At 39.3% G+C, this 14,092-nt stretch overlaps 1 protein-coding gene across 1 annotated transcript in view; it reads right to left on the bottom strand.

Moving 5' to 3' along the window:
• Nucleotides 1-14,092, bottom strand: part of LOC106887321 — a 67,161-nt gene that overhangs the window by 17,541 nt on the left and 35,528 nt on the right. The window contains exons 7-9 of the mRNA XM_014940777.1: nt 7,347-7,414; nt 4,274-4,394; nt 1,877-2,116 (exon numbers count right to left, since the gene is read on the bottom strand). Of these exons, the coding sequence (XP_014796263.1) occupies nt 1,877-2,116; nt 4,274-4,394; nt 7,347-7,414 (429 nt within the window). The remainder of the gene's footprint in view (nt 1-1,876; nt 2,117-4,273; nt 4,395-7,346; nt 7,415-14,092) is intronic.

Here is a 14,092-nt window from a genome sequence, read left to right on the forward strand (position 1 = left end):
ATTTGCCTCACCTCAGCACAGATCCTAGGATCTTTTGAAACATCCCTTAAGGTTATAGGCTAATACCAAGGTGAAAGAACAAAAAGGTAGAATTATTCAAGGTACAACACCTGGTGGAGGAGGTTTTCTAAAATCGTGACATCAAGTTTTTGTTGTCTGTTATAGAGTAACAAAGACAGGGAATCATCAGAAGGTCATTTAACTTTCATTCAACTTCTCCTCCTGGTCCTCTATTTTAAGTGTATTTGCCCAAGACCTGCACCCTGGTTCACTAGATTAATAATCAAGTTTGGTGAAGACACTAATTAAATGTCCTGTGTGAGACTCAAAGAGGACTTTAAAGCATACTCTGGAAAAATGGTAGAACTACCAAGCATTTCTCTCAGACCTCTCAAGCATAAAAACCACATCTAAGCAGTTACTGAGGTGCCTGCACAAGCTCGTAGAAACTAACAGAAAGACAAGTAGTGGACTTTGCACACAATCCTCACAAATCCATGACAGGAGTTCCTCTGCGTTGAGGAGCAGCTGGACAAAAGACAGGTCAATCTGAACTAGCTCTTGCTTAGTATGAAGAACAGAGATGTGCTGTTTTGAACAGGGGATATTCCCCAGGTAGGAGCGAAAGCAGCAGGCAAGACCCAGGAGAAACACGATGCTGAAAGCAAGAGGCAGGGCAAGGCCTAGTCACTCAGTCATACTGCTCATAGTCTTCTCCTTTGAATGAAGCCTGAGAAGACAATACTTTGTCTTCAAGGCAGTAAGCAGGATGCACGCGTCCTGCCTAGGGAAGAGTCCCAGCTCAGTGATTTCTCTGTCAGATACATGTATTTGTTATAACATCGTGTGACAGGCACATTCACAGTTTCCCTCTCTAAATGCATGCTTCTTTCCATATCAACAGCTGTATTTGCAGACACACTGTTCATTATCCATTACAGATGATAAACAATTAAAAAGCAGAAAACGTGACTTAGCAACACTTTATGTAACACAAACCCAATAGCTGAAATGACCTATCTGCAAGTAACTAAAAGAATCAGTGCCATACATAAAAGTTGCTTTATCTGAAAGCTCTTTGGGATAGGGACTGTCTGTTCTGTATCTATACAACACTTCGCACGGTGGAAGGGGTGGAGGAGGAAATCAAGTATTCAGGTCATACTTCAAAATAAATAATTGAAAACAGAAAAAAACCTCTCCTCCTCATTCTACCAATGCCTCATAACACACACACAAAAAAACTGCACTGAGATGGGTGTTGTTTTTCGAACCGTAAAGAAGGTTTCCTGTGCCAGAGAGTTTATCTGAGACCAATGTTTCAACCAGCACTAGGCATTAGCTACAACAGTGAGCAACTGACACACAACAATCCTGCCACGCACAGCATGCTTAGGCAGGAAAATATGTGTGCCTCAGTCGCAGAAGACAGAATAGAGCCTCAAGTGTTTGGTCTCCTTCCAAAATAATCCAAATGCTGCTTTTTTGGCAAATGGGGGTCAATGGAGCTAAAAACTCACAGAAGGATTTGGGCATTCATGTGTTTATATACACCCACTCGTTCATTTATTATTCTAAAGCTACTTTACAGAAATCAAATTACATAGCTGACAAGCTGCATAGATAAGAGAGAATAAAAGTAAAATTTAAAATTAGCTGACAACACTATGTGATGTAGTGTGTATTTGGCACTTTTAGAGTGAGTGATGAGGGTTAACCTAGGGGAAAAAAATTGCACCCTCCTAAATTGCACCTTAAATTATTAAATAAATTATGAACATGATGGAATGCATTAAATATATAAGCCTGAAGGAGAAAGAGCGGATGTGTTTTAACGTTCAAAGCAAAGATAGCATATTTAAGAAGTGTTGCTTACGGTCTGGATACTTTGTCCAAAGTAGATTTCAGTGTTGTAGAAGTTTCCACCATGACTAACAGGCAGAGTTGTCCTGGCCTGAGGCTGCTCCTTCAGTTTGGGCCACTCCAGCAAGCCACCACCTAAGCGGCTGAGAACAGAAACTTTGAGGGTATAATGGCCTTTAGGGACCTTATCTTTGACTCCCCTCAGGCATTTGAGGTGAATTTCTATCAGCTGCGGTGTCTTGGAGCAGTCAACCTAGGGAGAAGGCTCAGAGTTAGTGACCTGGGTTGAGCTGACTTTAACCACACAATTAGCAAGAACAAATTTCTTCAAGAACATAACTACCAAAAAGCAGACAACATGCTTCTTGTTCAACCTGCAATTACCTATTGCTAACCAAGGATCTACAATTAGGGAGGTCAAAAGTCATAGAGATGGCAGATAAAAAAAAAATAATACAAATACTACTAATAAAATGTTCGGCATCCTTGGGGGGAAGGTGGAGCCGTTGAAGTATGACACCAGAAGCCATTAATCTGCAATAAGAAGGCAGAATTAACTGGAAAACAACACCTTCAAACATACAGCATACTTTCCAAGACAGGCACAATACGTGACGTGATGAGCAGGCTGCAGGCGCAGACTGAAAGACAGGGCAGGCCATGTTTTCATACTAATTATTAGCCTTGCCAAAGCTATTAGTGCTGTGTAATACGTAGACTATCCTTTCACCTTCTGATTATCATATAATCAGATTCTCTTAAAAATAGTAATCAAAGTGCAACACGTGTAGAGTTTAATAACAACTCCCTACAGGCACCTTTATTCCAAGTCCAGACAAAAGGAAACATCTGCTGCTTGCTGTTGACAAGATGTTGTCTGAGTTACAGAATGTTTAGCATGGAATAAATGCTGTGCTGCGTATCATAAATGCCTTTCTGGTGCTTTCCTTGTATGCTCAGCTTACAGCATGGAGGTTGGCAGAGGGGAACAGACACAGTGGTACGATCCTTACAAGTCTTGCCCTAGTAAAGGTGTGGGGACAGCCCCACGATGCCAGTGGATGCTTCAGTGCTGCCCAAATGCAATCTGCAGGGTCGGGCACATAACAAGGAGTCCCAGTTTGGCTCCAGTGGTGATTTCCATGGATAAAATTGCTTCCACAATAACTAATTATTTAGTGCTTCCAATCAGCAATCTCTTTTTTTTTTTTTCTCTCCAAGGAATCAATTTCTTCTGTTACTTTGAGAAAACACTACTGTTAGGTCGTCTTCTTTTAATGCTATGTGATACAAGAATCCATGCTGCACTTCAGAATCAAATGGCTACCTTGACTACTAGGTTTAGTAGTCTCACAGTTTAAGCCTACAGTAGCTAATAATCTCTTCTTTAATCCTGTCTTGGATTTATTTTGGAAGAGATAGTATATTTCCATATAGATAGAAAGCTTCTAGAATTAAATTAAGCAGTTAAATAAACAGTTGAATTTGTTAAACTTCTTTTGTTTCTCAACACAAACCATACTTAACAACTAATCTGAATGACAATTATTTTCAGCTTAATTAGAAAATCTTAATTAACAATGAAGATTTAACCTTAATATTTTTGGTTTCTGAATCATATATAAAAAAATTAACATTATGTGAATAAATAAGACAATCTTTTTAAACCTCAAGGCAGGATTACTGATGCAGGCAGACTTCGTTATTAAACACATTCTAAATTAAACGCCTCTATGAATTTTATACTGAAATATATTGTGATAGTTTTGCATGCCAAATGTGACATTTTGTATTTTAGATTCATCTTCTGTAGTAATTTTGGAAATGTCATACAAACAAAGATTTTGTCATTTACCAATGGAATTACTATGCATGGCCGGTTAGCCATCTCTTTTCTGGCTCTTCTGGTTGTTTCAAGTCAGCAAGCCATAAAAAATCTTTATCTCTCTGAAACACAGCAATTTGGAAGATAATCGAATAGTGACTGGGGGGCAGAAACGCCAGTCTGAGGAATTATACCACAATCTCTCTTGCATTTACAACCTTCCTCAAAGCGAGTGTCAGTCGAGTAGGAAAAGGAGATAGAAGATTCATCATATTTCAAGCCTGTCTCATTTGCATGGTGGCATAGCTGTCTCATCTCCTGCTGAAAGACTTTGCTTGGCCAGCGCTGACAAACTATTTTGAAGAACTCTTGCCATGCCCAAATGATTCATCATTAATAGCTTTAGACATTCTCTTTAAGCATATGGTTACTTCTGCTGGAAAGCACATTTTGAAACCTGCTAAATTCTATCCTCTTAAACTATGAAAAGGGGAAAAAAAAAAAAAAGGAATAATAATGCAATGCAACTGATCTAGTCATTCAGCAGTTCACATCAGGGAAAAGAGCACAAATGGAGAACCTCACCTTCCCACAAGGTCCTGCTGCTCCATTTAATCCAGTATCCACGCCTGCAAGGTTACCCAAGCTGGCTACCATTTCTTCTTCACATTCATTCTGCTCTGCTTTCAACAACTGACGTCCCACTCTGCAGCAGTTAGAAAGGGAACAGGGAAGAAGAACTGAAAATAAGTGCACTACAATGCAGACACAGGAAGCACTTGCCATCGGAAACACATTGCAGTTTGACATTTTCCTTGAATATATCGTAAGCCTTGCAGGGCATCCAGGAGAAACAACAGTGTGCTAAGCAGAGAAATGACTAAGCTTCAGAAAGTGGCATTCGAAAAATGCAGTCACAGCCCCAGTAACACGACTGGTATCTGTCAGTCTGTGCCACAGGTTGACATAAGGAACCTAAGGTTTCACTGCCCGTGTATAACCAGCTCTGTCTGCTGTTGGGGCTCGGGTTCTAGGTTCAGAATATTCAAGTAGGAAGCCATTGCCTCTGTTGACACTTTAAGAACCAATTGACAGCTTCAATAAACTGCAACAGGCTTTTGGAAACCATCGGTTCCTTGATGCTTTAAACAACTGAAAAAAAATCTTATTTTATATATATAAATCTTACCCATTCTTTTTCCCCAAAACATATTATAAATTTATATATAAGCCTTCTATCATTTATAAATCTTCTAAAAGGTCTCATTTAGACCAAAAAACTATATATAAAAATTATATGCCAGATATACATATATATACACACTCATATATGCACATACACAGATTTTCAGCTGTATGTGAACCATTAAACCTTCTTTAGCATTCATATGTTAACTTCTTGTGTAGTTAAAGTAACTTTGGGGGTAATTATATCAACTCAAAGTTTGTTTTCTTTTTAAAGAGAGGTCACCGTAGCAATGCAGAAGTCCAGCAAATAGCATAAGAATAGCCCTACACTTGACACACGAGCGCTGCCCTGCTTAGTGCACAGGATAAACAGAAGGCATTGTACCCTATGGAGAAAACCTTGTTCTTAGAGCACTGCAGGAGCAAATGCAAAATTAAGTCATTTACAATAAACATTACAAAGCTGTGTGCTTTGGCAATCCCATCCCATCTTTCAGTGGACACAGAACCATGAGAAACTCCTCTGTCCCTACTCAGCACCAGTATCTAAATTAAAGTGACCCTAAGTAAAAACATTTGTAGATGCTCTGCTGGCTTCAAAACACTTCAGCTCTTGCTTCCACGACCCTCTTTAAAAGGCTGGGAAGGGTCAGTCAGCCACACCAGCACTGGGGATGCTCCAGCCACACTGGCATGTGGAGCTGGGGCAGGTAGCAAAGCACAGGAAAAGACACAGGAGCTGGAGGCTGTGTAGGCTGTTTATGGCCAACGGCCAGCCATGTGCTACTCTGAAGTTCATGGGAGCTGCTTGCCATGTACTGAGAGGAGTCATAAAGACTAAGGAGAAATCACTGCATCAGGTACAGCTGCAATTCAGGATTAGCTTGGGCATCTACAACACAGGCAATCAGAGGATGGGCTCTCTTAGATTGCCAAGCCATGTATGCAGTTTAAACTTTTAGCCCCAACAATGGAAAATGCTAAAATTTGGTGTTCATTTAAAAAAAAAAAAATCCAAAACAATATTTCCCTGGCCTGCACTTCTGAAGCATTCCTTCAGTATTTTCTGACTTGCTTTTGGAATATTCAGTTCCAGTGTATTCATTCCTTTTTCCTCCTTTGTATTCTAGGTGATAATGTGAGAAGCCTCCACATTTGTACAAATAACATGTTTCTGTATCAAGAAAACTATTTGTAGAGACTCTGAGACTCTGCAAATCACACTAAACATCCCAGTCTGTCTCCAAGTTCCTGGCACATTGCTACAAATCAGTTTCTACTCAGACCTTGCCTATACCTTTTTTTTTTTTTCTTCTAAGAAACATATATACACATTTACAGCAGTCAGATTACCGCTGGTGCATAGTTAAGCTGTTTTCCAGATTCCTCTACCAGTAGAATTGTAAATGCCCAGACAATAGCTATATCAGTTGGAAGGTCTGTGTAGACACTAGTCCCAAATACATACATAGGAATTTCGCCTAAGCTAGGACCAATGAGAATTAAGGACAAAATTTGAGTGCTGAGGACTGAATACGAGAAGCACAAGTCAACCACCTTTGAGGTTTTATCCTTGAGATGCAGTCAAGACAACTTGGGTCCAGTTGTCCTAAAGTAACAGAAGATGCTTGTTGAATGTGTCTAGCTAATTTGTAGAGCTGAAACATCTGAGAAGTTAACTTCTCTCCTCTAGAAGAATGGTCTGTTTGGAACTTCGTACTTATTTAGTTTCTCATGATGGAAATTATTTCACTTAATTTGGTTAGAGCTGCATTGACACAGGGGTTCATTAGGACACCCATTTTCTTGCAATTCAATTTAAAATTAAATACACTTTGTTGTTGATTTTATTACTTTTAAACTACTGTATCTATTGCCTTTATTAGCTGCTAATACACAATTATGAAGGTAAACAGTTTTCATTACTGAACATCAAACATTTAAATAACCGCACTTGATCTCTTTTCGGGTTGCATCATTTTTCTCCTTTCCCTCTTTTTTCTGGGTATTAGATTCAAGAGAATAATTTATTCAGTGAAGATAGGCCTCTTCTGCGCTCACCAACATGCTCATTAGCTGTCAGCAGAATATAGCTTTCTTGGCTGTATCCATGAGGATTATTTATTTCCTCCATGCATTTCTTTACGATAATTTGATGCGTATATTTATCTGAAAGTCACCTATAGCTTGATCACAAAAACATGGTTCTAATTCAGATTTCTTTCACTCTCTAATGGTAATTCAGAAGCAGGAATGAAGGGTGCCATTTGGTCACCTTTTGAAGTGCACTGCGTGTAGCACTTAAAAATTACAGTCCAAGCTGGGTATCTGAAAACAGAGGTATCCAAAACAGAGGCCTCTTTCAGAAGTTTGGTCAAAGTTCCACTCATTGATATCTGTAAAGCACTGAAAGACCTTTGGAAGGAAAGCACATTAGATAGAAGTACAAAGTAGACCTTATCTGACATACCTTTGAGAGAGCTCATGAATCCTGGCTCGCAGCTTTTGTTTCTCATGGTGAGAGACTTTCTTGTGGTGCTTTGAGTCCCACGTGCCACAAAGGAAAAAAAAGAAAAAAACCTACATTTTGTTTTTGAATGTACAGAAAGAACATGGAAATAAAAGCCACAAACATGCAAATTTCCAAAGGTTTGCCTTAGGTCTTCTGGTTGAAGGTTTTCAGAAGCAATTAGGAATTTCAGCCACCATTACTTTATTGCACTATTTTTTCCATAACTTTTTTCCATACAGTTTTTCTATATGTTTACTCCATTATTGCCAAGGGAAACTGACCTCTAATCTTGTTTTAAAAGCTTGATTGTTACCATGTATATTTGTGCATGGTAGTGCCTCTACAGTCCTTATTTTCACTCCACCTAACAGTCATGTATGTGCATCCACTCATATATACATGTGTAAGTGTGCTTGTACACACACCCAACAAAACGTTAACATGCAAAACAGTCATAGACTACCAGAGACCCCACAACTTGCCCCACTTTAAATCTGCTCCAGATCTTGAAGCCTTGTGTCACCACAGCTGTTTTTAAATGTTTGGTAAGAGGGACTGGCATTTTTGGATGCTGCAACACATAGGAGGCTAACTTGCAGGAGCAGTCCTCTCCCCTTGCAGTTCTGCAGCTCTTAGGCATGAAGCTGGAGGGCCTCAAGTTATTTTACTCTTCTACAGCAAGCTGGAAAAGTCAGCCCTTCAAGAAACCAGCATCCACATCTTTTTTGGACTGTGTTCTCTGTGCAAAACTTGAAAACAATAACACCACTGAAGGTTGTGGTGGTCAGGAAAACAATCAGGAAAACAAAATTCTTCTACCTGACCTATTCAGAGGTCTTGCTGAATATTCAAGGTATATCTCATGTTTCCTACTGGTGTCCCTGAGATCATCTCAACATGTTCATGCAACATTAGCAATATACAAGGAGTCTTCCTATCATATGCCGTATACTGTCATCTAAACAGTAGAAAATTATGTTCCACTTCCACTCTCACCAAGCCTCAAAACCAAAAAGAACATTTTGGTAGGGAAATAATGTAATAGTCAACAGGAAAAAAAATCCCCATCAGAGGCTCTGTATCTGGCTGTTGAAATCTCTCCTTTCTTCCAAATCTCTACATATTTTCACAAATATCTGCCTGTTTTCAAGGAAGCTTAGCACTTTCCATTGAAGACTAAGCCACTGGAAAAATTATTTGCAAAGCATCCTTCTTATTTCCCAAATGAAAATTATCAGAATATAAAAACAGACTACAAAAACATATTACCAAAGCCTGTGTGAGTAGCTTTTACCATAACTTGTTTAAATCCTGTAAAATCAAAGCAGAGACAGGTTGCCTTAAAATACAGCATGATTTTTTGGTAGTCCCAGCAGAGAGCCTCAGACAGATGCAATAATTCCTCCAGGCCCCACTCAAATAACACATGTACACAATTGCAAAGGTGACACGACCAAACTAGCTCAAAACGAGACCTTCCAGCGCTCTGCGTGGCAGCTGTGTCATTGGCAACACTCCCTCCACCACTGCTGCTCAGTTAGTGGAAACCAAGCCCTCCTGCTCCTGGACAGCATTGGGCTGAACGTCAACTACGAATCCCTGGAGCAGGGACCAGGACTCACTTCCCTCCCGCCTCCACAGATGCTGGCACTGATTTTCTTTCCCCAGCCCAGTGAATCACCACCAACGCCGCTTCCCCAGGAAGGGCTGGGAGCTGGCTATGATCCCGGCTCTGCTCGAGCAGAGTTGGCAGCCAGCTGTCTGGTTAGGGTGATTGGACCCACCTCGTGCCACTTCCGACAGTCCAGTGGGGACTGTAAGCCACCAGGGAATGTGCTGAGAAAAAAGGCAGGTTGCTCCTCCGTGGCTGCCCCACAGAGACATGGTCTTGTAGGCATAGAGAACCCAACAGTGACATTCATCATCCCTGTGAGGAGCAGGAGCCATTCTGCCATGGCTGGAGTGTTTGAGAGGGTCTCCAGCAACAGAGCTCAAAGTCCCTGAGAAAGTTTAATGACAAAAACTACTGACTGAAAGACATCAGGCATTTCCAGAGTTTGGTGGCAGATAGAAAGGGGTTTAAAGTTGTGCTGAAGTAGTTAAAGCTAAAGTTCTGAAGGCAGGAGGGCTCGATTCATTGTTTGTCTCCTCAATCCAATTCTTGGTGATGCCTGGAATAGTGATTTTTCTGAGGTGGGCACTTAGATTATGAAATAGCATGAAACAGAAAACTCACTTCACTTAAAATATCAAGTAGCCATAATATTACAACATCCAGACATTACCAGTCCAGGCTTACACTGACCCAGAAGCAGAGAAATTTTTATTTTTTTTAAAATTGATTATATTACCAGACTCCCATAGCTACCCAATTCCATTGTTTATCTTCCTAATCTTAATTAAATAATGAATATTCAAAAGAAAATATGAATCAGGGTTCTCTGTATGAACTGCACTGTTTTCTGTCTCTCTGCCTCTGAAGTGGCAATGGAAATATGATTTAAAACTATTTCTTCTGAATCCTAGTAAAATATTTGTCACAGTGTGTCATGATAATTTTTAAAAAGCTCTATCACCTAGCTAATAAATTTGTTAAGTTTATTCAAATCTTATTGAACAGGAAAACTGCAATGAGTCATGGTTAATATTTCTTTACCTACACTAAGAAATAAAATATATCAAAAATTCAATGCTTAGGGTCCTATTCAGAAAACCTCTATGAGTCTGTAATACATCTTCTACATGATTAAAAAAAAAACAACAGGAAACTTGCTTTAAAATGAATTATTCACCACCTTGAATAAATTTCCATCTTTCCTATTTGCAAAACCCCAAAGTCAGTTATGTAAATTTTAACCTACACTAATTACCTCAGGGGTGTGCAAGCTAAAGGAAAGTAGATGCAGTAGAAAAAAAAAATCCCAGACATTTCCATCACCAGGAAGCAATTTAATAGAGGAAAAAATGTGTAAGTTTTCAAAAACAGAGCAGCCCATATATATATATATATATTTTTTTTTTTAATGTGGAATAATCATTGCTGCAATACTGCTTGAATCAGAGACTTACTGTAATAAACCCAAGTGCTTTTTCTCAATGCCATATACCATCAAACACATAGCTAAGCTCTTGTTTCTCATCATGACACCAGCATTGTCTAGACTGTAAAAACGACCCATTGTTGACAATGGGCGTTCCCAAAAAGAAGGCATGAAATGTGGTTTAGCTTCAAGTTGATATAGACATCGATGGCCTCTTCAGAAAAAAAAGCCATTAAAATCTGGGAACCACTGGATATCCTTCAGAGCTCGCCTGGGATATACTGGAGAAAGCGGGGTGTTGTTTGAAGGCAGAAGGGCTCAATCACAGCATGGCTTTGTCTCATCCTGATACCAGGTGTACTTTAGCTGTGAGCCAACACCTTCACACATCTTTCTCACTTTCTTCATCAGCTATCTTAAGGTCTAATTACACAAATGGCCCATCTACTCATTTCAGAGAACATAATCAAGACCAGTATTTGAAAAAGGTCTTTTCAGTCTGGGCTCAGTTTAGAGGCACACAATGGTAAGTATTGTTTCTACTGCAGACAAAAACAAGTACCTGACTCAATACTATTAATCAGTGTTCAGTCACTATTTTCACTGTGAAACTACTTCAGAAATAATAGGACTTGATTCACAGAATTCCTATAGATTCCTATAGTAATTTTCAATTCGGAAAAAAATTACACAAACCCCACCCAAACACATCTTTTCCTCTTAGGAGTAAGCCCATAAAATTCAGAAAAGCTTTGAAGCAAAGTGGAATTGGTTTTCTATCGCTTAGCAAAAATGGAATATTTAAGGAAAATATTAAACCTCTCCTTTTTGGTCAGTCCTCATCAGGTCAGGGTGCAGCAGAGGCATTGCAGAGACACTACCAGTGGGGTCCAGCAGCCTCCCACTGCCCACAGGGATCCCACATGCAGAGGATCCCAGTGCTTTCCCTTTGTTCTATTCCTTGAGAAATCACACCAGTACATCACAGTACAGGTAGCGCTGTCTTTTCAGCCATAAACAGATGCCCAAATAAAAGCTTTTTCCTAGGATTGCCACATCTGCATCCCAAAACATTTTGCACTGATGGAAATCATGTCCACTCCATTTTCACACATGGAGAAGTGAGTGACTTTTGCCTGAGCTCACCAAGCAAAGTGTCAGCAGGACTAGAAACAAAACCCGTGTCTAGAACCACCGGTGCCAACTAGTCCTCCTCCTTCAAACTCTGGCTCCTGCATGGAGATTCACTCCCAAGCGACTTTCAACATCTAAAGCACTGTATACCAGAAAACGTGAAAAATGAAGAATCATTTGAGATGGAAAAAAAACCCAACCCATTTTAAGTTAAGATTCCTTTCAGGCAAAGTGAGATTTTGAGAGGCTTATCCTCTCTATGTTAACTACAGATAGACCACAGGGAAGTTAGGCATTGAGAGGTGAGCTCAATGAGTGCCCTTCACTGAAAGCAGAGACTCTGGTAGCTGGATAAGGCTGGCTCTGAAAATCGCACTGCCTGTTGGAATTTGGGTGATCTTCTCTCGGAGATGGCCACAAACCAGGAGTTAAAGTTGTGTCAAAATCCTGGACACATGGTAGTACTATTCACAGTGCACTCTGCCAAAAATGTGCCACAAACTCTCAGACATGTTTTTAAAAGAGAAAGAGAAAAAGCAACAAAGTACACACCCCACACCCTCCCGTGACTTTCCTTCCAAATAGAAAATTAAAGTAATTTACTGTTCATGAGCGTAAAATTAAAAACTTGGACAACTGAGACATTTGTAACAGCTAGGGGAAAAAAAAAAAATCATACTCTCTTAAAATTGATACTGCAGAACACAAAGTGAGATTTACTTTAGTCATGCTACAGCCTTATTACACTGAGTAATACAGATACATTTAGTGACATTACAGGCTGATCATTTTGATAAATTTGTAAAGCATTACATTATCTCTAACAACGCAGTGAAGGCTGAGCTACCAGCCAACATGGGAAGGCAGTATCCTGCTGCCAAGGTTTTTGGCATATTTTTGGGGTTTTACTTTCATAAGACATATATTTTAAAGACACTAATTTTGAACAGTTATGGAAACTAGATCCAGCTGTGAAGTAGGTGTGATAAACAAGGACCTGAACTTCCCCCAAACTCAGAGATGTTTTCATTCAGGATTTTGATCCAAGATAATATTACTATCAAAATAAAAGGACTTGGATCACTTTGCTTAAGATGCACAGAGGAAACTTTGAAGGGAAGCCTGTTGCAGAGCTACACAACTTCTGCAAAATAAAGATTTTGCCTATCCAATCTCAAAACAGATGGCTCTCTCTTCTCATTTCTGTCTTGCTGTTCACAGAGAGATCACCTGTAGTTTCTTCAGAACTACCATGCACTCCTTCAAATGCTTTTTATTTCACAGTTGAGAAGATGTAGCTTCAAGGTCATAAAGCTTTGATGTCCTCATCAAAATCTACAGAGTGTTGTAAGTGTATGCAAGGCCATTTATCAAAGTTTCTGACAACCATAGCCAAGCACTGAAAATACACAACACTGAAATGGTGTTTGCCATTGATGAAGAGACTTCAAGCAGAAATGCACTAGCCTGCCAACGGTCCACAAGTTCAGATGTCTCCAGATTAGCCTAGAAATCACCTGCCACTAAGAAGCTTCCGGTAATTTTAGGCTAAAGAGTAAGAGACAATAGAAGATGCTAACAAGATACAATGGAAAATGCTCACCACGTTTTATTAGGGAACACACTCCCTCCAGTATAAACTCACGTAGCATGAGCAAAGATAGCGCAAACAAAGCAAACTATGCTAATCTGTGGATCTAAAATGAATTGTTTACATTAAAAGCAAACAAAGAAAAATGTTCTTAAGCTATGTAATGAACTTCAGGGTTTTACAATCTGTTCTATTTTCTGGATACTGAAAGCAAATCATGGTACAAAAAACTGAAAAGAAACTGAAAGGAAATACCGATCGGAAATACTGGGACTTTGTTTTGTGGTTTTCCCACATTCTTCCTCAATTTAAAAATGTTTGTTAATTTCAATACAGAATGTTTTTATTATTTCCATAGCCTTTTCAAAGTCCCTCATGAAACTTTATTCCTTTAATCCTCTTACTCTTCCCTAAAGCAGGTATTTAATTTTAGGTCTGTTTTGCAGATAGGGAAAACTGAGTCATAATGACTGATTTGCTTGTTTCAGCCCCATAAAATCTGATGTTTGGGTCTGAGGTTACAGTCTATCCTGTCTTTCTGAGTTGCCATTCGTTTTTCTGACTGTCAATAAAGCATTGCCTCACAAATTTGTCTCTGTAATTGCAATCTAAAAGAACAGGCTTTAACTTTATCCAATAACTTCCATTTGTACTTGCTTTCACATCATCTTCCGTTTCAAGTGTGCAGACGTGCACTTGAACACTTTGTAATTAAAAGAAACATTCACTTACAATTAGTATATGAAAATTACAGAGAAAAACAATGCGTTAAGTACAGTTTACTATATGATTGCCTTAAATACAACAGTGGAAATGACAAGTTCCCATGCCTAAAGATTTTTCCTTTGCAGAGAACAGATCTTGTCCTGCAAGCCCGCATCCTGTTCCATCTCTCTGATGAAAGTTATAGGTGGAAATCATTTCACATTTTCAGCTGA

This window comes from Calidris pugnax, unplaced genomic scaffold (assembly GCF_001431845.1).
Source record: "Calidris pugnax isolate Ruff unplaced genomic scaffold, ASM143184v1 scaffold8, whole genome shotgun sequence".
NCBI classification, from domain to species: Eukaryota; Metazoa; Chordata; class Aves; order Charadriiformes; family Scolopacidae; genus Calidris; species Calidris pugnax.